The sequence below is a fragment of the Solanum verrucosum genome, unplaced genomic scaffold (genome assembly GCF_900185275.1).
Source record: "Solanum verrucosum unplaced genomic scaffold, falcon-dt-bn FXZP01000199.1, whole genome shotgun sequence".
Taxonomy (NCBI): domain Eukaryota; kingdom Viridiplantae; phylum Streptophyta; class Magnoliopsida; order Solanales; family Solanaceae; genus Solanum; species Solanum verrucosum.
This window is the reverse complement of record NW_026020049.1, coordinates 821,060-845,832: the sequence shown is the minus strand read 5'-3', so window position 1 is coordinate 845,832 and position 24,773 is coordinate 821,060. Positions and strand designations below refer to the sequence as shown.

At 32.3% G+C, this 24,773-nt stretch overlaps 2 protein-coding genes and 1 non-coding gene across 4 annotated transcripts; 1 reads left to right on the top strand and 2 right to left on the bottom strand.

The window, feature by feature from the left end:
* Window positions 1-10,924: 10,924 nt before the first annotated feature.
* On the top strand, window positions 10,925-12,358 carry LOC125823144 (expansin-B15-like). Its single transcript, XM_049502566.1, has 4 exons — window positions 10,925-11,180; window positions 11,363-11,475; window positions 11,582-11,781; window positions 11,858-12,358. The coding sequence occupies exons 1-4, from the start codon at window positions 11,000-11,002 to the stop codon at window positions 12,210-12,212; spliced, it is 849 nt and encodes a 282-aa protein (XP_049358523.1). The 5' UTR covers window positions 10,925-10,999; the 3' UTR covers window positions 12,213-12,358.
* A 251-nt stretch (window positions 12,359-12,609) lies between these two features.
* LOC125823187 (putative leucine-rich repeat receptor-like protein kinase At2g19210) lies at window positions 12,610-23,212 on the bottom strand. Of its 2 annotated transcripts, XM_049502608.1 has the most exons (13): window positions 23,110-23,212; window positions 22,491-23,037; window positions 17,717-18,186; window positions 17,100-17,238; window positions 16,874-16,945; window positions 16,723-16,794; window positions 16,544-16,624; window positions 14,911-15,062; window positions 14,632-14,825; window positions 14,371-14,497; window positions 13,950-14,006; window positions 13,233-13,422; window positions 12,610-13,069 (listed from the first exon to the last, which is right to left on the bottom strand). In XM_049502608.1, exons 1-13 carry the CDS (start codon window positions 23,210-23,212, stop codon window positions 12,670-12,672), a joined length of 2,604 nt encoding a protein of 867 aa, XP_049358565.1. In that variant the 3' UTR covers window positions 12,610-12,669. The 2 variants fall into 2 exon arrangements, with proteins under 2 accessions (XP_049358565.1, XP_049358566.1); XM_049502609.1 differs by lacking the exons at window positions 22,491-23,037; window positions 23,110-23,212 and having other exon boundaries at window positions 14,911-15,095; window positions 17,717-18,218.
* Window positions 16,087-16,188, bottom strand: LOC125823193 (U6 spliceosomal RNA). The gene has a single exon (XR_007442692.1). It is a non-coding gene; the product is annotated as a U6 spliceosomal RNA (small nuclear RNA).
* Window positions 23,213-24,773: the final 1,561 nt, after the last annotated feature.

Sequence of the window (24,773 nt, the reverse complement as noted above, 5' to 3'; positions counted from 1 at the left end):
AGGGTTATTAGTCCAAGGGGTCCGAAAGGCCAACACTTGTACCCAAGCCAATTCAGTCTGATATGCCCGCCTCTACAGGTAATTACTCGGGAACTCCACCTCATAACTTGATTCAGGATATTCATGGAGTTGCACCTTCAGCGGGCAGCAGGCCATACTTTGATCGTACTTGCTACAATTGTGGAGAACCTTGGCATATGAGGAGATATTATCCCCACCCGCGCATGATGGATTTTGCGCAACAACAATCTAGAGCAGTGGTACCCGCAGGGAATGGTAATAATGGTCGAGGACGTCCACAAGGCAGGGAAGTTGCCCGTCACGATGATAGGGCTCAGTGTTATGCCTTTTCGAGCAAGAATAAGGCAGAGACGTTTGACGCAGTGACCACATGTACTATTCTTGTCTGTGACCGAATGGCTAATGTGTTATTTGATCCGGGTTCTACTTATTCTTATGTATTTATGCTATTCACCTCAGAATTTGCTAAGATTTGTGATATACTTGATACCCCCATCCATATTTCTACCCCAGTTAGAGAGTCTGTCATAGTAACCCATGTTTATCGTGCTTTGTCCTATTTTGTTTATGGGTTTTCAGAGTTTGACTGATTTAGTGATTTTGGATATGACTGATTTTGATATAATCTTAGGCATTACTCCCCTATTATGTTGTGCTTAATTGTAATACTAAGTTTGTAACTCTAGAAATTCCGGGAAGGAAAAAATTAGAGTGGAAAAGGGTGTACAAGCCTAAGCAAACTAAGATCATATCCTTCATTCGGGCTAGTAAATTGGTAGAGTAGGATTGTTTGGCTTATTTGGCTCATATTTGGGATGTTGAGGTTGAGTCTCCATCTATTGAGTCTATTTCTGTGGTGTAAGAATTTGGAGAAGTGTTTCCTAATGATTTATTTGGTATGCCTCCGGATAGAGATATAGATTTCTGCATTGATTTAGAACCTGGTACTCGTCTCATTTCTATCCCTCCATATCGCATGGCTCCGACAGAATTAAGAGAGCTTAAGGCTTAAATCCAAGAGCTTCTTGATAAGAGATTTATTCGTCCTAGTGCTTCCCCGTGGGGTGCCCAATTTTGTTTGTTAAGAAAAAAAGATGATAGTATGAGGATGTGTATAGATTACCAGCAATTGAATAAGGTCATCATTCGAAACAAGTACACATTGCCTCGGATAGATGATCTTTTTGACCAATTGCAAGGTGCATCAATCTTCTCTAAAATTGATCTAAGGTCTGGTTAGCATCAATTAAAAATTAAGCCTGATGATGTGCCTAAGACGGCGTTTAGAACCCGCTATGGGCATTATGAGTTCCTAGTTATGTCTTTTGGTTTGACTAATGAGATTGCAGTTTTCATGAGTTTGATGAATGGGGTGTTCAGGCCATTTCTTGAATCATTCGTCATAGTATTTATTGATGATATTTTGGTCTATTCAAAATGTGAGAAAGAGCAAGCCGACCATCTTCGTATTGTTCTGGGTGTCCTTGGGAAACAAAGGTTGTATGTGAAATTTGGTTGACTTCGATTGCATTTTTGGGACATGTAGTTTCAAAAGATGGGGTAATGGTAGATCCTCAAAAGATTGAGGTGGTTAAGAATTGGATTCGGCCTAGGTATGTGACGGAAGTTAGGAGTTTTGTTGGGCTCGCTAGCTACTATCGTTGATTTGTGAAGAACTTTGCTTCTATTGCCACTCACTTGACAAACTTGACCAAAAAGGAGATATCATTTGAATGAACTGAAAAATGTGAGGAGAGCTTCCGAAAGCTCAAGACTCTCTTGACCACCGCGCCTATCCTAGCATTATCGGTAGAAGGTAAAGATTTTATTGTTTATTGTGATGCTTCACATTCTGGTTTGGGTGTTGTGTTGATGCAAGATAAGAATGTTATAGCTTATGTCTCGCGTTAATTGAAGGTGCATGAGAGGAATTATCCAACACATGATTTGGAGTTGGCAGCGGTAGTGTTCGCTCTTAAGATCTGGCGGCATTATCTTTATGGTTTTAAGTGTGAGGTGTTTACTGATCATCGTAGTTTGCAACATATGTTTACTCAAAAGGAGCTGAATTTGAGAGAGCGAAGGTGGATGGAGTTACTCAAGGATTATGATGTAACCATTCAATACCATCCGGGTAAGGCTAATGTTGTGGTAGACGTTTTGAGTCAAAAAGCGGTGAGTGTGGGTAGTCTAGCTTGCTTGAGTGTGACCAAGCGACATTTGGCTAAGGAAATTCAAACATTGGAGTCTAAGTTCATGCAGTTGGGTATCTCAGAAAGAGGTAGGGTGTTAGCTAGCATTGAAGTGAGGGCCACATTCATTGAAGAGATCAAGGCCAAACAATTTGAGGATGAAAATTTGAATGAACTTAAGAAGAAGACTGCGATTGGTAAGGCACAAGATACCACTCTTGATGCGGGAGGTGTGCTCAGTTTTAAGGGAAGGATTTGTGTTCCTCGAGTTGATGACTTAATTCAGAAATTGTTGACAGAATCCCATGGCTCGCGATATTCTATTCATCCGGATGTGACCAAGATGTACCGAGATTTGAAGCTAATTTATTGGTGGTCGGGCATGAAGAAGGATTTAGCGGAGTTTGTGGCTAAGTATCAATAGTTCCAACAACTGAAGTATGAACATCAAAGGCCTGCATGTTTACTTCAAAGAATGCCAATTTCGGAATGGAAGTGGGAAAGGATAGCTATGGATTTTGTTGTTGGTCTTCCCAAGACTTTGGAGAAGTTTGATTCTATTGGGTAGTGGTTGATAGATTGACTAAGTCAGCCCATTTCATTCCGGTAAGAATAGATTATAATGCTGAACAATTGGCTAAGGTATATGTGAAAGAGATAGTGAAGTTGCATGTGGTGCCCCTCTCTATCATCTCAGACCGTGGTACCCAATTCACATCCAAGTTTTGGAGGAAGTTACATGATGAATTGGGCATACAACTCACTTTTAGTACAGCCTTCCATCCACAGACGGACGGGTAATCGGAGAGGACTATTCAAGTGTTAGAAGACATGTTGAAGGCATGTGTGATTGATTTTAGAGGGCATTGGGATAAATTCATACCTTTGTGTGAGTTCTCCGATAATAATAGCTATAACTCCAGCATTCATATGGCACCGTTTGAGGCATTATATGGGAGGGGATGTAGATCACCCATAGGATAGTTCGAGGCTAGAGATGTGATCAAACCTTTGGGGGTTGATTTAGTGAAGGATGGCCAAGATAAGGTGAGGAGCATCCAAACTAAACTCTTAGCAGCCCAAAGTAGACAGAAGAAGTATGCAGATCATAAGGTGAGGGACATGACATTTCAGATTGGTGAGAATGTTCTTCTTAAGGTATCACCCATGAAAGGGGTAATGAGATTTGGCAATAAAGGCAAACTAAGTCTGCGATACATTGGTCCCTTTGAGGTTCTTGAATGTGTAGAACCGATAGCGTATAGATTGACTTTACCTCCTAACCTATCGAAAGTTAATCCAGTATTTCATGTGTCCATGTTGAAGAGATATCATGGTGACGAGAATTACATCATTAAATGGGACTCAATTGTGTTAGACAAAGACCTCTAATATGAGGAGGAACCGGTTGCAATTCTTGATCGTGATATGCGTAAGTTGAGGACCAAAGATATTAAGTCTGTGGAGGTTCAATGGAAGCATCGTCCAGTTGAGAAAGCTACTTGGGAAACTGAGAAGGACATGCAAGACAAGTATCCCCAGATGTGCATCGATTCAGGTACTACTCCATTCTTTATTTAGCCTATTTTTACTAAGTTTGTCACTTGGGGACGAGTGATGGGTAAATTGATATCTATTGTAACGACCGGGTTCCGTCGTTATAGAAAAGCCATCGGAGAAAAAATTTGGGCCAAAAAACTTTTTCGTAGTAACTTGGAATTTCCCAACCTAGTCTAGATTTGGACGAAATCGGAGTCAGTGAGGTCTAGGGAAATCTGGTAGCAATTGGGTGATTTAAATATATTTTTGATTGCATGAATGGATAGCTAAGGCGTTAAGGAATCCGTATGACTTTACGGAATTAAATTCGAGTGAGTAGAACTCCCAAAACTGACCTTGGCGTGAACGAGTAGTTCTTGAGTGTCATTGGTTAAAGGTGTGTTGTGAAATGGGAATTTTGGAATTATTATTTTGCTCACTATTTCATGCAAGTTGCTTTGGCGGTGATTTCTGCCGCCAGGGCGGGGACATTATAGCGGGTTAGTGCCGCCATGGCGGGGCAGACGGGACTTAAAGTCGGAAATAAACCCCAAAAATGTTTTATTCTGTAATTTTCGAACTTGAGAGCTAAGGAACGAACCCAGGGTTTTTCTTAATAGCTTTCCACCATTCTTGATGCTAAAAGTAAGATTTTAACTCCCCAAATCCATTTTTCGATCCGTAGAACGTAATCTAATGGGTAATTATCGATGGGGAAGGGTTTTTTATCTAGAATTTATGGTGGAAACAGCCCTAATTGGGATATTGGGATCAAGGGTTTGATCTAGGGTTGTTAGAATTGTTAGTAATCCGAGTAATTGGTGATTGTTTATTGATTCACGTATTATATTGATTGTTTGTAGACCAAGAACAAGCGGAACAAATTCAAAAAGGAAAAAATCAAGTTTCTTAGGGTTTCAAGCTTGTTTCGAGGTATGTGATGGTTGTGATTCTATGATTGTGTGGTATATGTTTGTTATTGCTTCATTATGATACATGTATATGTATGCGAATGTTGCATTATTGATTACATAAATTGTAAATGAGGATATATGAATGATGAATGCCATGAATCATGACTTGATTGTATGATTATGAGAATATACTTGTGATTGTGATTGTGATTGTGGCTTGTGGAATGGATCGAGTGTTGCGTTCCGACACACTAACTTGGATCGGTTGTCATGTTTCGACATAATTATGGGATCGGTTGCCACGTTTCGGCATAATCATTGGATCGGGTACCACGTTTCAGTATACTAACAGTTTGAGTTTGGGTTCCATGAAAGGACCAATGACTTGATATAACTGTGATATTTGAGAATCGTGAAATTGTTCGTTGTTCGTAAAATGATGTTGCTATTGTATATGTTCGGTGTATGCATGTTATTGTATTGTTGTATTGACTTATGTATGTTGCACTTAGTGGGATATCTGTGTGATCCTACCAGTACAATGTGGTTGTGTACTGATGATGCACTTGCTCTTTCTTTGTTGAGTACAGGGCATCTTCAGACGGCTATTGACAGACCTCACTTAGAAGATCAGTGATCGTTCGAATTCAAGGGTGAGCCAGTTCTTCCGGGCTGCCATGAGTTCTCTTTCTATCTATGTCCATATTTCGGACTTAGACTTTCTAGTTAGTTATTAGTACATTAGTTTGGGGTTGTAACCCTTCTTGTTTAAATTTATGGATCTTGTTAGAGTTTTGGTACATTGACTTTCAGATTCTAGGCGTATCTTCTGCATTTGTTTAGTTGTTAGACTATTGATTTGGAGTTTATGGGAACTCTCTATTTCTTTCCTTAGCATTTAACTTGCTTCCGTAACTTAAATGTTTTAGTATTTTGATTAAGTTGATTAGCTAATTAGTATTAATGGTTCTCCCACCGGAGGGTTAGTGTGGGTGTCAATCACGATGGTCTGGGTCGTGACACAAACCAACCCAAGTATACTAGGATTTTTTCTCCAATACGAAACCAAGTTACTAGTCAATTTTTTTACCAATTTAATTCCATTTACGATTCGATTTTATACTACAATTTAGATGTATGAGCCTTTCCTTTATTAACGGCCTTCTCATATGGGTATAAATTAATGTTCGAAAAAGATAAAGTACAAAATTAAAAGGTGAACTCATTTATTTTCTCTAGCCCCCCAATTGTAAGGATATATATAATATAAAATCGGCTGTTTTTATGTGAATGTGATCTTATGTTTACACCACTATTTATATTTGATCTATTTTTAAAAATAATGCAAACATAATCTTTAGAAAGTTATACGCTTTCAAATAACATTATATTTTGAATTTAATGTTTGCTCTTGCTCAACCTTACATACAAATTAAACCCTATACTATCATCTAATATTGTAATAAATTACAAATATTTTAAATGCTGATTTAATATTTTTTCATAAAAATTAATTTACTCAAAAAAATCTTTCAATCATGATTTAAAATATTACTAAATTATGAAAAAAAAGAAGAGAAATACTCATTTACTAGACAAATATATATCCGAAAGAAAACACCCATTGAAAATTTATGTATTAAATCAAAGCTACTCAAGAAGAATAGTGCAAGAAATATGGGTTGTGGACTTGTGGTGTTGAGTGTAGCGGTAGGATTGTTTTATCCTTAATTAGATGTTTCGAATTTTAGCCTTAGGTATGGAAAAAAAATTGTTTGGAGCATCATCCCCGAACGAATCATGCAGTGTGCGATTCAAATTTAGTTGAGACTTCAACGTGGACTCGAAACATCGAATGGTAAAAAAGATAAAAATTGTGCGTGAAAACTAGAAGAGCAACGATTTGGTGGGTGAGACATCATTCTCACTCGGATTTTATTTTAATGAATTAAAAGCTGATAAGATTTTCAAAAATGCCAAATTTTACATCAATACATTAATTAACGTTGAATAACGTCCACAAATCCCCTTTGTCATACCAAACAAATAAATGATTAAATGTTAATTAAAAACGTAATGAACGTTATAATCAACTTTAAAGTATTCCCACGCACTATCACCGGAAAATTAGGCAATTTTAATTTGTAAAAATGTACACTATACTATCATTTAGGTCTAATTAAATACCTCAATTCTTGATATTAAAGGACTTAATAGTCCATTGGAGATATCAGGATTTTGATGACGTGTCTTTCGGGAAAATTCGATTTTATAGTAAACATGATAACATATTTTCTAATATTTTTAAAAGATTATTTTATTACATTCAAATGGTAAGTATAACATGAATTTGTCTAACCTCCTATCACACCCATAGCTTATCGAGGACATGACATAACACACTTACAAGTTATAACTAGTTTACTGAGGACATTATCCTAGCTAGAAGGATATGAAGGTCGAGAATATGTTAGGATAGAAAGTTAGTAGGTAGTCAAGTGTTGTTTAATTTTTCTTATTAATATTATTATTTATTAGTATATCACTCTCCTACTATATATTGTATTCATTGAATTTACTATTACCTGTTTTTTTACTATATTTATTGCACTTTTGTGGGTTGCATCGTTCTTTTCTCCATTTTTAATATGATTTTTTCACTATTATACATCACTTTCTCCCAGACCTTCAGTACTTGTTAGATTGTATTGAGTATATTATTATTATTTGTTGGAACGAGTGAAATACTTCATGAGTTGACTATGGTCTTTTGAAAACAACCTCACTATCTTTATAAAATTGGAGTAATTAGGATGTCTATACACCACTCTCTTTCGAACTTCACTTGTGAGATTACACTTGATATATTATTGTTGTTTGTAGAGCAAGTTAAAAGAACAAAAATGTTTGGCATTGTTGTTAGGAGCCCAGAAGTGCTTTATTTTGAAAAAAAAATTATTTGAGAAATTAAGTGTTTGACAAATTATTAAAACTGTTTTTAAATGGAAGCAGAAACAGTTTTTCTATTGTTGGGAAGAAGCTTAAAATTTATGCTTTTAAAAAAAAGCAGAAATAGAAAATTATTTTTTTAAGACTAAAATATCCCTTGCATATATACATATTTATCAATATATCCCTTATTAATTAATCAACATATCTCATAAGTTTGGTTGATTTTTATTCAAGAATTTTATTTTATTTTTATATAATAATCTTTTTATTTTATTTATGTTTTATATTATTATTTATATATTATATTGTATATATTACTTTATATATTATTTTACAGAATTAGAAATAAAAGTAACAGCGATATTTTTGTAGGATTAAAAAAGAATAAAAATAACAATTAAAGATTTATACCCTCCCAAAAAAAGTAACAAATAATAAATTTTCTTTTCTTAATTTATGTATTATTTTATTTTAGTTTGAATTTTTTAAACTTTAGAGAATTATAACCAAAAAAAAGTATAATAGCTAAGATTGAATCTAAAAAGTAGGTAATAAATAACAAAAAGATTCTTCTTTTCAAAAAATTCAATAATATTTATTTATGTACAATATTGATTGAAAATTTGAATATTTACATTTCAAATAATTAAATTAAAAATGTAATTAAAGTTTCTGTATTAGATGTTTAAAATAGTTTCTCTATAAAATAATCTTAATACTAAAAGCATATTGATACTTGCCCTTTTTCGTAATTTGACTCTCAAAAGCACTTTTTAAAGAAAATTAGTCAAACACAAATTGCTTATCAAAATACTTTTCAAATGAATTTGCCAAACACAAATTGCTTTTTTTGAAAAGCACTTTTCTAAAAAGCTATTTTTAAAAAGCGCTTATAAAAATAAGTTTTTTTTAGCAGCAATGCCAAACACGCTCTAATTCAATAAGTCGACAAATAACACCTCGTGTAGATGGTTGTTTTCTTTTCGAAAGCATGAACACATAGTCACAATTCCAGTCCCTACTAAAGCAATTGTGTCTGATCTCTATTCATAAATGACATTTTCGCATAGTCGCATGACTATGTAATTACTTCTCAGGATTATAAATAGTATATAATATAACATAAAATTAGATTTTTCAAAAAAAATTATTAAAAAATGACCGTTATAAATATGTTTAATTATACTGGGAGGGGATTTAGCTTAATAAGGGTGCATAATATAAGATTAAGAAATGGACAAACATAAATTGGGGAAGTTTAACGACCAATAACCACCATCAACGGCAGGTTAGTAGGGATTTTTTACTATATGAAGAAAAGACAGAAAAATGACATACAAAAGATTTGCATGGATGGGTCCATTTCTGCCGACAAGTTTGTCTTTTCACTTTAAAGTGCTCAAGGCTCATTCACTTACAAAATACAAAGCCATGCAAATTGTTAATTCAATCACTTTGAGCCAATTGACTTATTTATCTATATATTTTTTGTATTCGTATGGAACCCAATTAATTCAGATTAATGTCGTGTAGGGCCTCATTTAGGAAAAAACACTTTCTATCAAAAAAAATTATATTCAATGTTCGAATTCAAAACTTCTGATTAAGAGTATATAGATGGATTCAAAATAATATTTATACATTGATAAGATAGGGTAAAGATTTTTTATTTCATATTATGTCACCTTTGCTCGGCGACAATAGTTATGTTATTTTATTATTTTTAAAATTACAAATTTCGCATGCCTAGTTGTAAATATTAAAATGACATGCATGATAATATATAAAACAAAATTAACTCATATATATTGGTAGTGTAATTATTTTTTACATCATTAGATTACTTTTACTTGTTATAGTAATTCATATGTGTCTTGTTTTTAAAATTAAATTCTACATTTTAAAAAAAGATTATCAGTAAATATAGTATATTTTACACAAATTTCATAGTGTTAAGAGCTAATTACATCTTATCTCTACTCTTTTTCAAATTACAAAAATTCCTTCAAATTTAAGGATTTTGGATATATCACTCAACATCCTGATACATTGCGTATCGATTTCGGATACATCAGTCAACGTCTAAATACATCACGTCCCGATTTCAAATACATCACTCAACGTCTGATACATCGCGTCCCGATACATTATCTTTGTTGACACAAGACACGTCAGGATACATCACTCAACATCCCAATACATTGCATTCCGATATTTTATCTTTCTTGATACAACACACACATGCCCCAATACATCGCGTAAGAGTAATGTATCTATTTCAATGACCTAGTATTAAAATTGATGAGATAAAGTAAGTTGTATATTTAGGAAATTAAATTTAGAGATAAAAAGTAAGTTGTATATTTAGGTAATTTTTTTTGTAAATGTAACTATTTCAATGACCCAGTATTAACAATGATAATATTATATTTATATATAAATATACATAACTTTGCCGGCTCTATAAAACTTAGTTCTTAATTAATGGACATCTACTACTATGCTATAAAATAAATTATTATATAATTAAGGAAATAAAAAGTACATATGTTACCTTGATCATTTGCTTATTTCAAATAGGGAGCGGATAATATTTTTTTAAAAATCATTTTAATTCCAACTATAGGGCGTTCTTTAATCCTTTCTTCTTCTTTTTTGGTAATTCCAATTTCGTCGTCGGCAAAACATAAAAAGAGTAATGGAGGACGTAAGAATTCATGTCGTTTTCTTAGATATTTTACTTACTATTATTAATCATATATTAGTAGGTGCCCCATGTTGCTTTCTAAAATACTTTTACTTATTAGATACTAATATTAATCATATATCCGTCCACCTTTATTGCAATTATTTAAAAAGACAAACCGTGACAAGAAAGAATAATCTTCTCAAAAAACAAATTGGTCACTCATATTATCCCTCATGGTAAAAGTGATTAGGGTTCCAATCGCATGCATAATTGAACTTGAATTAATTACATATACTAATAAAATTTTACACTATATATTATAAATTATAATGGGCTGTTTGTTGATAATTAATTTCATATATTACGCATAATTACTTGTAACTTGTAATTATCTATTAAATAATTTAATCTTGATTGTTTTTTTTTCCACATTATTTGTATATAAAAGTTAAACCCCAATCAAAATTAGATTTGACATTGAAATTTGAAAAGCAAAGCTGAGACGACCTTGACACCATTAAGAATAAAAAAAAATGGAGGATTAATGTGATGGAAAAGCCAATAATTCATCTACATTTTCTCCTCTATATATACTTTACATTGAGCTCTCCATTTTGCATTGCCAAATACTTATTCTAGCTAGCTAGTAATATTATTACTACAAATTAAAGAATTTAATTAGGCCAAAAAAGATGGGCTTATTCGACATATCGCATTTAGTTATTTTTTCTCATCTAATAATTGTTTTAGTTTGTTTCATTTGCCCAAGCTTTGGTTACAAACCTAAACACTTCAATTTGTCCACCCATGCTACTCACTGGGGGACGGCCGGCGCTACTTGGTATGGCAGCCCCCATGGTGCTGGTAGTGACGGTAACTTCCTTTCTCTCTTTTACGTCTCAACATGCCTTCTCACGTATATATGTGAGTTTTTTTTTTCATTTTTGAGTAGCGGTGAAATTTGAACCCAAAGCATTTGTCTTCTATGATACCATGTTAAAAGTCTGAGAAAGAAACACATTTTTAAATCGGTCCATCGCTTTATATGGGTGCAGGAGGATCTTGTGGATATGGGAGTGCAGTATCACAAGCACCTTTCTCTTCCTTTGTTACTGGAATCGGTCCATCCCTTTATAAATCTGGAAAAGAATGTGGAGCTTGTTACCAGGTTCTTTCCTTCCCCTTAATAAATTAATCCTAAACACACGAGTTTTATAAATATTCCAGTACTTGATTAGCAATAATAAATATGTGTGATACTGATATATATACAGGTGAAATGTACAAAGAAGATGCATCGATCGTGTTCAGGCAAGGGAGTAAGAGTGGTGATAACAGATTTTTGCCCAGGAGGACCTTGTGTGGCTCAATCAGCACATTTTGACTTAAGTGGAACTGCATTTGGTTCAATGGCTATTCCTGGACAAGAACAAAAACTCAGAGATGCTGGTGTCTTGCAAATACGTTATGCTAGGCATGCAAATTACACTTACTCACATTTTTAATTAGGATCATATATACCCATTTTTATTATTTTAAAATTTTTTCAGGGTGGCGTGTGATTATTCAAGGAAAAACATAGCGTTCCACGTTGATCAAGGTTCAAACTCGGAGTACTTTGCAGTTGTGATAGAATTTGAAGAAGGAGATGGTGATCTTGCTAAAGTTGAATTGAAGGAAAAAAGAAGCAGCATTATTAGTAGAGCAAAGAATTATAAATGGAGGCAAATGCAGCAGTCTTGGGGTGCTGTTTGGAAACTGGATGCTGGCTCTGAGTTACACCCTCCCTTTTCTATTCGATTGACTTCACAATATTCTGACCAGATACTAATAGCCAAGAATGTGATTCCTACTGGTTGGCTGCCTGGTGCTACGTATCGATCCCTCGTCAATTATAGAGTTTAAGTTTTATGTATGTATTTCGCTTGAAAGATACTACTAGTAAAATATGTAATCAGCATTTCCTATTGTTCGGCCGGACCAAAGATGCATGGTCTCGTGCTAAGCATATATATAATGTATTTGTATGAAATTATAAATGTGTGATTTAATAAATTTCAGTTGTACTTAAATCGAGTATTCACTTCCCTGTATTTCTGTATATTCATTTCATTTGGTAAGTAAGCTCATTAGTCAATTTGGGACAAATCTGTAGTCGTGGTTTTTCACCTTTATGAGTCGGGTGGTTCTTACTTTACTCAACAAAGATGGTAAAAACATTCAAAATTCTCAACAGTGTACAAAAAGTAAAAATGCATGGACAGCTGCCCACTAGTACAAATTACAGGCATAAAAAATTTTTTTAACAAAAATGCATCAAAAAGCAAGTCCTTATATTGCAGACTCCTGTAAATAATTAAAATTAAAATTTGCTTGAGAACTTGCTATCAAGAAGCACAGGGATTGTGGTTGAATCTTCTAAATAAACCATTATGCCTTTAGTAGCCTCTGTTGCAGCTTCTAAATATTCCTCCAGTCTGCTAGACACATAATGCATGGTTGGCCTATTAGCAGAAGAGGGTGAGCAACAACTGATTGCTAATCTTACATATTTTTCCACCAATTCACTATCATAGGTTCCATCTAGCATGGGGTCAATAACATCGGCAAACTCACCAGTAGTAAGAGAATTACCAACCCATTGAGTTATGTGACAGTTCTTGCTTGTTATCACAGGAGGCTGCCCTGTGATGAGTTCCAAAAGCACTACTCCGAAGCTATAAACATCACTCTTTTCATGCAATTTCTGTAAATGAGCATACCTGCAATCCAAAAATGGTGTCTTCCGTGAGGATTTAATTCATGATAACTAGACGGTCAAAGAGTTCTTATACCATCAATCAATATGATATCACAAAGTTACTTACCATGATCATACCAAAGAATGAATGTACAAGATGAATGATGATTATAGAAACTACTTACTCTGGATCAAGATAACCGATAGTGCCAACAACTGCAGTTGACACGAAAGAGCTCTCATCTACAGAAAAAGCTCTAGAAATTCCAAAATCGGCAAGTTTTGCATGGAAGTTATCATCTAATAAGATGTTGGTACTCTTAACATCTCTGTGGACAATAGGTGGCGTGCAACCATTATGCAGATAATCCAAACCTAAGAAGTTTTACATACACATAATAAATCCAACTCATTAATTTCAGTAAAAAGATAAAGCGAAGACCAAGATGGGAAAAATGAATAGAAACAAAAAGAGTTACTACAATTTCGCATACATATATGGTTTTATGTTCAAAATTATGTCCTCCACAAATCCTTGGACAAAAGCTTATCATTCATAATAAATTAGGAAGAAGACACCATGACGCAGGTAGAAGAGAATAGACAGAAATACAAGGCATTAGGCAACCCATCTTTTAGGACATAACATTCAATCTTATCGCAATATATGCTAGCTCCTCCAAGGCAAGAAAGTGGATATGACTTTATCTTGATGGAATATACCAAGTTAAATCTTCTATTTTAGAACCACAACCTAGTGAAGTAGGCAACAATTGCTACTAGGGTCTGTCTCAAGAAATTGGCTTTCGACAGAAAAAGGATTCCCTTTCTAAGCATGTGAGACATGCAAGAAGTTGAGCAACTCAAACATAAGACCAACACTACCAAAGATGTTTGCTTACCTTCTGCTCCATTCAGGGCCACCTGAAGTCTCTCTATCCAAGTCAATGATTTTGGACCTATACATCAGCAAATTAAATTGTTTTAATACATTCCCCTGATGCATCAGAAATTGTGTTTTATATGTTGAACATCAAAACAAGCTGAAGAATTATTTAGACAACAATTTTCGGGTTGAACATCTCCAATCAAGAGAATATAAAGATAGAAATAGTAGTATTTCTCTTTCAAGATTTGAAGTCATGTTGGTTATGAAACACATGGAAACTAACTAATCAAAAGAAAATGAAATATCTTTGACCAAAAAATTTATCATATTGTTGTCTTAATGGAAACAGAAAAAAATAAACCTCACTAATTAGTTAGTGAGATAAGTTTAAACAGATAAAGAAGACTAAAGCATGAAAATTGCCAAATTCTCACCATTGAGATGCTCTTTTACAGTCCCATTTGCCATGTACTCGTACACAAGCGCCATATAAGCACCTTCATAACAATACCCAACAAGTGAAATCAAGTTTCTGTGATGAACTCTTCCCAATAGCTCAGCCTACAAAATCATAGACATATATATGGAATTAGTTCTAAGCTTTCGGTAAGTCTATACAGATCCTACAAATTGTTGTAATATATAGTGAGAGGTCCTAAAAGAGTTCATGAATTCAATAGGGCCAAGTTTGAAACCTCAATCTGAAATTCCTTGTATCCTGTCTCAGCAAGCATCTTCACAGCAACTTCTTTGTTGTCCAAGTAGCCATGGTATACTAATCCAAATCCACCTCTGCCTAAAATCTTCTCAAAGTTGTTGGTCATACTCACTATTTTAGTGTATGAAAAACGTTGGCTTCTTGAGTCAAAAGAATCGACCCTTTTATCCCCTGATCACAGTAGCATTGTCCTAATTTAGTGCAAAATTCTTCATCTTGAGTATGACTAGACTAAAGAGAGTTTCACACCGCATACCTTTGCGTTTGGTGAAGTAACAGATGGTGATTACCACAATCAAGAGCATCAACAGTACAGCTACTGATGCAACTACTGGAATAGAAAGCTTCTTTTTTGTACATTGAGCTGATTGACAATGATTCTTAATGAGGGGTACGAATCCATCCATGCTGTTGAAAGTAGGTGTGTTACTCCAGCATAGGCTTAAATCAGAAGTTAATCTCTCGATTTACATTAATGAGATATTCAGTTAATTGAACAAACAAAAATTGATGTACAAACAGCAAACTATTTCTGAACTAGAACAACATTGTTAGACTTGGCACTTGAGCAAGAAACCAATCCAAGCGAAAGTTCATTAGCCACTAACAGGATCAATATCTCCCTTTGCCTGAATCTAATGCAGTCAGAAGCACCTTAAACCAGAAACATACTTTAAAATAAAACGATGTTGTTACTTTTAGAGCTTTAGTGCATAAAATGCTGCTTGAAACAGATATCATATAAGAACATCCTACTGCTGAGTACCTGGCTAGATTTTTTTCTTTATATTTTAAATATTTTTTATGCTGAGTACCTGGTTAGTTGTACGCGTGGCATAAGCATAAAAAATTGGTGGGACTAGCCTTGGGCGTGAATTCTTCTTTGATAGAAGGAATGGGACAAAAGATAGGTAGAACTATATGATTCACAGGTTCAGTCTGATCTTTTTTATTTATAACCGTGGTGTCTGGTCCAACTTGTGTGCACCTCAACTAATTCCACGGGATACTTTTCACCTCCCATCGGAAATAGGTATCAGGTAACTCTGTCAACCAATGCTAGGACAAATAGAAAGAAATCGTCTTCTGTTTTTGTCTCTGCTGAAATTTGAACCAGAGGCGTCACGATTGTCAACCACTTCATTGACTACTAAGCCACACATTTGGGTGCTACACCTTCAATCTTATTTTCTGAATCTAAGGATCTCAAAATGGAAGAACCCACTTTTTTGGTCTCCCGATTGCAGCTTCTCTCTACCAGGCAATGCTTGCAAAGCCTCATAAGGCAACTTAAGTAAAAGCCCTTGGAAAATTCTAAGGAGGAAGTTAAGATTTACGGTTACCAAAGCAAAAGTTCTCTAGTTCAAGATTGACTGGCATAACTAACTATTTATCTTGTCGAAGTGGTGGGAATAAAATATATTTCCTTTTTTTTATTTTAGACCATTTCTTGATTTGTGTGTGTCATTATTGAGCAGGAGCCTTGGTAATATTCTCTCTATCATTCAATTTTATCGGATGTTCCGGAAGAGACAAATAAAATATATTTCAGATAAGGTTTAAGTACCCCTATATACATCCTTGTAAGGCACACAGGCTGCATAAATTGTAGTCTTCATGGTTGTGAAAGGGTAACCATGGCTTGCAGAATATAAAGGTGATTATTGCTATATGTATTTATAAGAAATTCACATTAAACTTACTATAGTTTCCAGTAGATAATATGTTTTAGTGAGTTCTACACATTATTTGGCAATGTGTAGAACATATTATCTGCTGAAAATAAAGTTTTTCACAAATGAAAATACAGACATAGGGAAGATTATAATTCTCCACGTTTAAACTAGTGCTAGCTATTGATATGCTTGATATGGAAACTTATCACATACCTGAGCAACAAGGTTTCATTATTCGCCTTTTCAGCAAGTCCAAGAGGAATTGAACCCCAGAACTTGTTTCCAGTTAAGTTTCTGCCATAAAAATAGAAAACATACGTTATTCATTTGATCATTCTAATTGGGCGAATAATCATAACCAAGAGGAAGAAGGAGGTACAAATGGAACGTACAAGAATCTCAAGAACGCAAATCCAGCAAGAGAACTTGGTATTGGACCTGTTAAATCATTGTCCGATAGATCCCTGAGATTTTCAAAATCAGTTCATTCTCTTTTTGGTCAATTTTCATAGGTTTTAGTTTTTCAGGTTTAAGGAAGCTTACAAGTACTGTAAAGCAGTTAGATTTGATAGAGAAGATGGAATATCCCCGCTTAATTCACTGGAGGACAAGTCCCTGGAAAGAGGAACATTTAGCATGGTGAATTTAGAAGAATTTAGAGGTACTTTACTTTGAAAGAACCTTGAAGTGACCTTATTCCTCAAGCATATTATTCTGTCAATGCACAATATATTGGACAACTCAAATGATATAAGTATTCGAAACATACAAGCCAATAATTCGTGTGGAACTGCTGGAACTGTAATTGCAGCGAAGACCTTCCCATGTGTAATCTTTTGGCAAGCATGGATCTCCTTGCCAGTTTTTCTTCACATCATAAGTTTTCTTAATGTCCATTATTGCATCAACTACACTCCAAGAAAGTAGAGTAGGGATATAAATAAAAGAGAGCATGAATATAACTTAACTAGATACCAGCAGACAATGGACAAAAATTTATACACTTAACACTATAAACCAAAAAGGGCGAAGGTGAAGGTTAAGCTTACTGTAATGACAAACTACACATGCCTCAATCAAGATTTTAGCTTATGACACATAGATTTAAACAGATCAGACATGCTTCAATTTACTTCTCTTTTCTTCAAATACTCAAAATTACACCACAATAAATCAGACATTTTATCGCCACAAAAACAGCAAATGTCATTACAAAGGTTGAGATCAACCTTCCACACAGTGCAATATGCAGACGAATACGATACTACTTTTTTATGATTAGATGTTTAAATTAGATGATGAATATCATTTCCCCAAATTTTTCGAAGTAAATCGTTGTCCAAAAAAAGGGTAATAGCGACTAGGGCGATAGAACAGTATACGCACCATCATTTTCATCAGTATGAACCTTGAAGAACCGTTTGGCAGCATAAACCTCAAGCGCGTTAATAAGCGGCGGCAATCTCGAATTGTTGGTTTGACGCAATGTATAGTTAAAATTGCTAGCCATTCGCTTGTCGTCCATCACAAAAGTGGTCAAATACTCTGGCTCCAATCCCTCCCAGGAGGCCGTTTCACCATTAATGATAACATCAAATTTTCTGGTCTGATTAGGCAAAAGGCTCACTATTTCAGCAAAATACAAGTAGGTATGGTAGTCAATATTGGGATCTGCAGGTCCCCAAGAGAGAGTCCAGGTAGTAGAATTCAGTGGCGTTGCTGCCGTCCCCATAGCAAGAGTTGGTGGGTAAAAGTCGTTCTCGATATCTCTGTCGACTTCTCGTCTTGTGGTAACAATATCCCATTCTGGAAGTTGAAGAGCTTCCCAAATTCGATCGTAAGCGTCAAAGCTATATCTGCAACAAACACTATAGATTAGAATACAACTTTGGATTCCTAATTTCGTATTTATAATTTATAATAAACTATACAAGTGAAGTTAATTAAGCATTTGAAAATGCTAGCCAAGTTCTACATTTTTCAAATTTAAAGTTAAGATCATATTGTCTATAATCAATCAAGTAATGTTATGCTAGTTAGTGAAACCATTTTATGATATCTAGAACACATATATTCATATAAGAAAATTTGGAATTTGAAAATAAGAATGTTAAGTTAAAAGTTTTACTCAAATGGGATAAACCAGTAGAGATTTGAAACTATAACTAAAAATCATGATTGATTTCAAATAGAAGGTTCACATGATATTTTAGTTTGTCACACGAAGTTACCCCTTTATTCTTTTTTAGCTATAGTAACAAAGTTTTTCACAACACAAAAATTAATTAGAAGTATAATTTGATTAATATATCCTTATTAATATTTTTATATTTATCTATTTACTTACTTAATTCTAAAATCTATCTATATCTATATATTTATATAAAGCTGGAAATAGGCAAAGCTGATGTGGCATGCCTTATTGATCAGTATTGCTATTTATCTATTTTTCCATAATTTTGAATTTTTTTCATCATTTTTCTATTCAATAATCTTTTTTAAAAAAAGTAACTTCCTTCCTCATTATTAGCATTTAGCATAATGAGCAATTAAATTAGGAAATTATTTATTGCTTTAGCCCACGCAGCATCGGTTACTTCTTGATGCTTTTAATCACCAGTAATTAATTGGCAACATTCATTTACTTATTCATACTCTATTTTCGCATATATATACTCCTCCTTATATCTGTCATTTGAGGTCTAAGGCAAGTATTTTTCTCTTTTCTTTTATTTTATTTTATTCATGATTCATAATCCTTAATTTTTAATCTATATATATGTTATCATCATCTTATAACAGGCTAATCAATATGGAGTTTTTTTTATGTGAAGAGGCAAGTCAGATATTTTTTTTAATCAGTGTCATTGTTATTTAAGTTTTTGCAAGACTTTATCATAATTTTTGTGATTGAAGTGTATTTTTGAAGTTGTTAATATATATGAATACCCATCTCTCTCACTCTCTCTCAATCTATACAATATCAAAGTTTGGTATTGACGGTTAGATAAAATTAATTGGAGACTAGAGATGATGAATTTGAAGAGAAAAAGAAAGAAAGAAAGAAAGAAAGATAGATTTATTTGATTTGTAATATTATTATTTTTAATTTCTTTACAATTTTATAAAAGGAAGGTGAATGAAAAAGTAAAGATGGAAGAAGAGTGGGCAGTAGGAAAGAAGTCATGGAAAGGAAGAGAAAAAAAGAAGAAAAATGTGAATATATTTTTTATACCCTGATAAAACCAGGATAGCATGTAAATGGGACTGTTAGACAAGTTCATGTATTTATATAGTAGCTAAGTTTTTAGATTTAAATTTAAAATATAGTATATGAACATACTAAAGATTAAACTTTCCATGAAAGGAAATAAAGTTAAATACTTATTATTAAATGTATAAAGGAAAATTATGTTTCAAATTTGTTACTCATGCACGTCAAAAAATCAATTTTATCATTCACATATTATAAATATAAATTGTTTAAAAGATTTATTACCGCGCGAAGCGCGGCTCAATTCACTAGTATATATATAAAGGAGGAACATAGAGAAGGTGATGTGGCACTTCTTTATGACCTCCATTCATATATTTTTTTTTCTCCTTTTCTTGATATTTTTTCTAATTTCTTTCAATTATTTTTTCTTACAAAATCATCTTCTTAACTTATACCTCTTCAATTATATAAATTCTATTCTTAAATTAGTATTAATAATATTCATAACTCCCAAACCTTTCATATTCATAACCTCTCAAGCCTTTCATATTCATAACCTCTAATTATTTAATGTAGAAGGTTATATTAACACTATAAAATCACACAATTGTGTGTTATTTTGTAGTATATTTGGTTAGAGAATTAGTGTCAGACATGTTACAATATTTGTAAGCTTTGAGGTGCATTATCCTTTTCAAATATGATTTCATATATTACTTTTAATCAGCAAGTAAGGCTAATATGTCAAAACATATTTTTATTTATTCTAGATAAATTATTTTGTTTTGTTATCTTTATGATTCTCTTTATAACCATAAAAATGGAGATTCATTTTAGGACTAATAATATATTTGTTAGTATTATTTTTCTTGACTCTCGTATATAGGATGAAATGAAATCATCCAGAGATGGGGATTAATGGATTTTGAGCTATATATATTGATTATTCTTTATTTATTTTTAGGTGTTTAAGAAGTAATTTTTATATTATATTATTTCCTTTTGAATTATTTATGTTTTGTCAAAAATGATTATATATGTAGAAGGACTTATGCTTAAATGTAAATTTCTCCTTATTCTTTATCTTTTTCTTCTTTTGCTAGATAATTTTTTAACTTATTTAATCATATTTTACATATTATAGGAGATATATCAATAATGAAAATGGTTAGACATTCTTGCATAAGTTGATTTTACAAGGTAAAATAATTTGATATGCCTAATATAATTACAATTCTTTCTTTGTTGAAATCGTACATTTAATATTATTTGTTTGTGTTCGTGAAGATATAATTCTAAGTTTTTTTTTTAAAAAAAAAATAATTTATTTTCTTTAGACCTCTATGTAATTCTTGGATAATTTGATTATATTATAATGATAACACTCTTCAAAAAAATTATTTGTTCAGGTTAATTCATCTCTCACTTTTTTTGTTGATAATATTATCTTATTGTGTTTCTGGGCTATAATATTTTAAAACATAGAAGCAGGAAATGAGTAAATGGATATCGATATGCTACTTAAAGAAATACAATTGGTTTTGTTAAAAATAAATTATTTATTAATGTGTAAAATTGCAGTCTTTAAATTTTTCATTTTTGTTGTTTTCTAGGAGATTTCAAGTTGTTTATTAATAAATCAAGTTGCAGTCTTTATATTTTTCATATATGCTGTTTTTCAGGAGTTCTCAAGTTATTTCAAAATTGCGATTAATTTATAATTTTAAAAATACAGTTGGTATCCTTGATTTCTATTTACTTATAATAAAATATTTGTCTTAATAACTCTAATTTGATTGTCTTTTCATTTTCTATAATTAATGTTCTTTATTAGTGTAATAATGTACAAATATTAATCTTATTATGTTACAAACAAGTCCAAAGCCACAATGTTAACCCTCTTAATTACTGTGACTCTTTATTCTTAGGAATTATTATATTGAATGTAATATTTATTTAAAATGTGAAATATACTTTTTAATATTTTTGTGTTTAAGCCAAGCAAAATTAAAAGAAATAGGAATTTGTATGTGTCATTTTTTAAAATCTTTTTTGCGTAGTTAATTCTCTCTTTTGTTCTCTTTTATGTTTATTTTTAAATTTTACACTCTTTTGTTTTCTCAATATAAGTTGTCCCAAAAATAATTGGATATCTGAACCTATATATAATAATAATAATAATAATAATAATAATATATTAAGATATGGAAACTAACTAATTAAGATTGTTATTTTTCATCATTTAAATATGTAAACTTTATTTTTATTTAAAATTTAATTATTAAAAAGTTATTAATCAAATATTAAATTAATCTAATATTGTACAATAAAAATAATTAAAATATGTGATGATTGGGTGATGACGACAACAAGTAATAGTAATTGTGGATAATGATTAAAAATAGTGTTGGCTAACAATGTAGTCATGGATAATAACTATTAATGGCAATCTGAGTTTACACATTGTCGAAAAATTATACTAACAATATAATTAAAAAGATTATAAAGAAGCAGAAAAGAACGATCAGATTTCAAGTTTACATAAATATAGATAAATTATACTAAGAAAGATCCCAAATAAAAAAGAAAAAAATGATCACATCTTAAGTTTACATTTCAGTAGTTCTAATATTACCTTCTCTTTTTCTCTATGAAATTTATTTTTAATATTTAACTTTTAGAAATTAACATATATTGATTTCTTAATGAATTTCATATTTAACCTAAATATTTTTCTTAGTTTTTCTTCTATGAAATTATGTAATTAATAAAAATATTATTTTATTAAAGTAATTATTGATATTAATAAGTAACTTTATTTTAATTCTTTTCATAACAAGTATAGTAGTAAGCAAAGTTTGAAATAAATTCAATCCATTAAGGCAGGCTTGTAAATCCTAAAATAAAACGAAAGAAATGAAGAAGCAACAATTTTATGTTTACCTCAATGGCGCAGTACCGGAAACAAAATTGTAACGCATTTTAAGCTCCAGCGATATGTCATATTCAGAGGGATACATTGTATTTCTGAATCGTCGTAGCTCCAGCGCTGAAATAAAAGGTGTCCCGTTGCCCGTATTTATGAGGCATACGTTCGTATAATTCGTAGCAAAAACATGTATAATCTCCTTTGTGACTACATGAGAGGAATTATCCAATTGAATTGTATCCCAAAGCTCAGTACCAATATGCAAATCAAACTTTGGTACATGACTTTTATTATCATAGTTACCATACATGAAAAAGGCACGTACTAGAAATTTGCTATCTTTGTCTTTAGATGATCTTAGGTTGTAGCAGTTCCTTTTCCCTTGTGGAAAGCTTCTAACATTCTCTAAGTAAATTTCTGTATCATTGGAAATGAATTTAGGCAATAGACGTGCATTTACACCCGTGCTTATGAACATTTCATCGCTTGTGTAAGTTACTGGAAACATACTGCCAGTATAGGTTGAGTTTTCTGGTAATCCACAATCGATACTCACGAATCCTGAAAGAAGAAGAAAACTTTTAGCATTTTATTAGGAGAAGAAATTAAAACTTTTCAGTATTAATTAATTACCTGATTGATCATCAAAAACTGGTTGGCTGCAGTGAGTTAAAAGGGTGATAGCCAAAAGACCAAGAAGGGGAAAAAGGAAATATCTTTGTAACTTAAAATCCATGATATGGCCAAATTAAGCAGCACTTGATGGGACTTAGAAATCCCAATAATATAGTGTACTAGTATAGCTAAATTCACACTATTATAATAATGCTAGTTGCAAATTTTACAAATTAAACAGCACGTTTAAGGAGGAGTGGCCTTTCCTCCTTTTAAGTAGGATTTTATAATTCAAATACTGATTCATAAGTTTATATTTTGTAAATAAAGAATCATTAATTTAAATTTTTATCAAAAAAAAAAAGAGAAGAAGAAGAGACATTCTCGTCATGAAGAGATAGTTTGTGCCATATGAGAAGATTACATTAAGAAAAAGTACTTAGTTAATATTATTGATTTATTGAATTAGTGAATCTTTGTAAAATTATGTGTATTTGAAAGTCTGTCATCACAAGCACTTATTTAGAAAATCCATTATAAACCATGTCCATTTTCACTTTCCTTCTGTAATGGAGAATTCTTCTCATTCTTTATGAACATAGCTAAGATTTTTCAAATTCCCAATTATTTTTAAAAAAAAAGACTTGCTCCTTGCTCTTGGTGACTTGTTAGATTTTTGAGAATCAAATAATATATAATGTACTAGTATAGCTAAATTCACACTATTATAATAATGCTAGTTGCAAATTTTACAAATTAAACAGCACGTTTAAGGAGGAGTGGCCTTTCCTCCTTTTAAGTAGGATTTTATAATTCAAATACTGATTCATAAGTTTATACTTTGTAAACAAAGAATCATTAATTTAAATTTTTATCAAAAAAAAAAAAAAAAAGGAGAGAAGAAGAAGAAGAAGCATTCTCGCGCGAAGAGATAGTTTGTGTCATATGAGAAGATTACATTAAGAAAAAGTACCTAGTTAATATTGTTAATTTATTGAATCTGTGTAAAATTATGTGTATTTGAAAGTCTGTAATCACAAGCACTTATTTAGAAAATCCATTATAAACCATGTCCATTTTCACTTTCCTTCTGTAATGGAGAATTCTTCTCATTCTTTATGAACATAGCTAAGATTTTTCAAATTCCCAATTATTTTTTAAAAAAAAGACTTGCTCCTTGCTCTTGGTGGCTTGTTAGATTTTTGAGAATCAATTTGAGGGTGCTTCCCTTTGCGGAACAAACATTTTTCGGGACCTGCAAGATATGCTTTAACTTTTTCAAACTTCTCACTATTGTATACATTGTTTTCATGAGAAACCTCTTTCTTTCTTAATGTCCACTCTACCAAATTAAAATCATCATCGACAAAGTATATTAGTTCATAATCAATTCTTGACTCGTGAATAATTTGAGTCTTGCATTTCATACATATTATTGTATATTTGTTGAATTGAAGTGTCAATAACCCATTCATATCTAGATCAATCGAATCAATTCCGCAACTATGCATACTTAAGGGACTTGTTGAATCTTGGAGACCGTGATCGAGAATTTTTGTATGAGGTAGAAAGTGACCATTAGTTTCTTCATAATTTTTATCGAAAATTGATTCATCTATCACATATTTCCGACCTTGATGATATGTTGATAGGTGGATCTGGGTTTGGATTGGGATTTAATT

Bases quoted from the DNA above. Each gene is read 5' to 3' on its own strand.
- LOC125823187 (XM_049502608.1), bottom strand. From the start codon at position 23,212: ATGGATTTTAAGTTACAAAGATATTTCCTTTTTCCCCTTCTTGGTCTT. The intron at 16,625-16,722 runs GTACGTTCCATT...TTTTTATGGCAG, and splicing joins TTTGCGTTCTTGAGATTCTT to AAACTTAACTGGAAACAAGT. The intron at 14,007-14,370 runs GTGAGAATTTGG...GCTGATGTATAG, and splicing joins TGTAAAAGAGCATCTCAATG to GTCCAAAATCATTGACTTGG.
- LOC125823144 (XM_049502566.1), top strand. From the start codon at position 11,000: ATGGGCTTATTCGACATATCGCATTTAGTTATTTTTTCTCATCTAATA. The intron at 11,476-11,581 runs GTTCTTTCCTTC...ATATATATACAG, and splicing joins AATGTGGAGCTTGTTACCAG to GTGAAATGTACAAAGAAGAT. The intron at 11,782-11,857 runs GCATGCAAATTA...AAATTTTTTCAG, and splicing joins TTGCAAATACGTTATGCTAG to GGTGGCGTGTGATTATTCAA.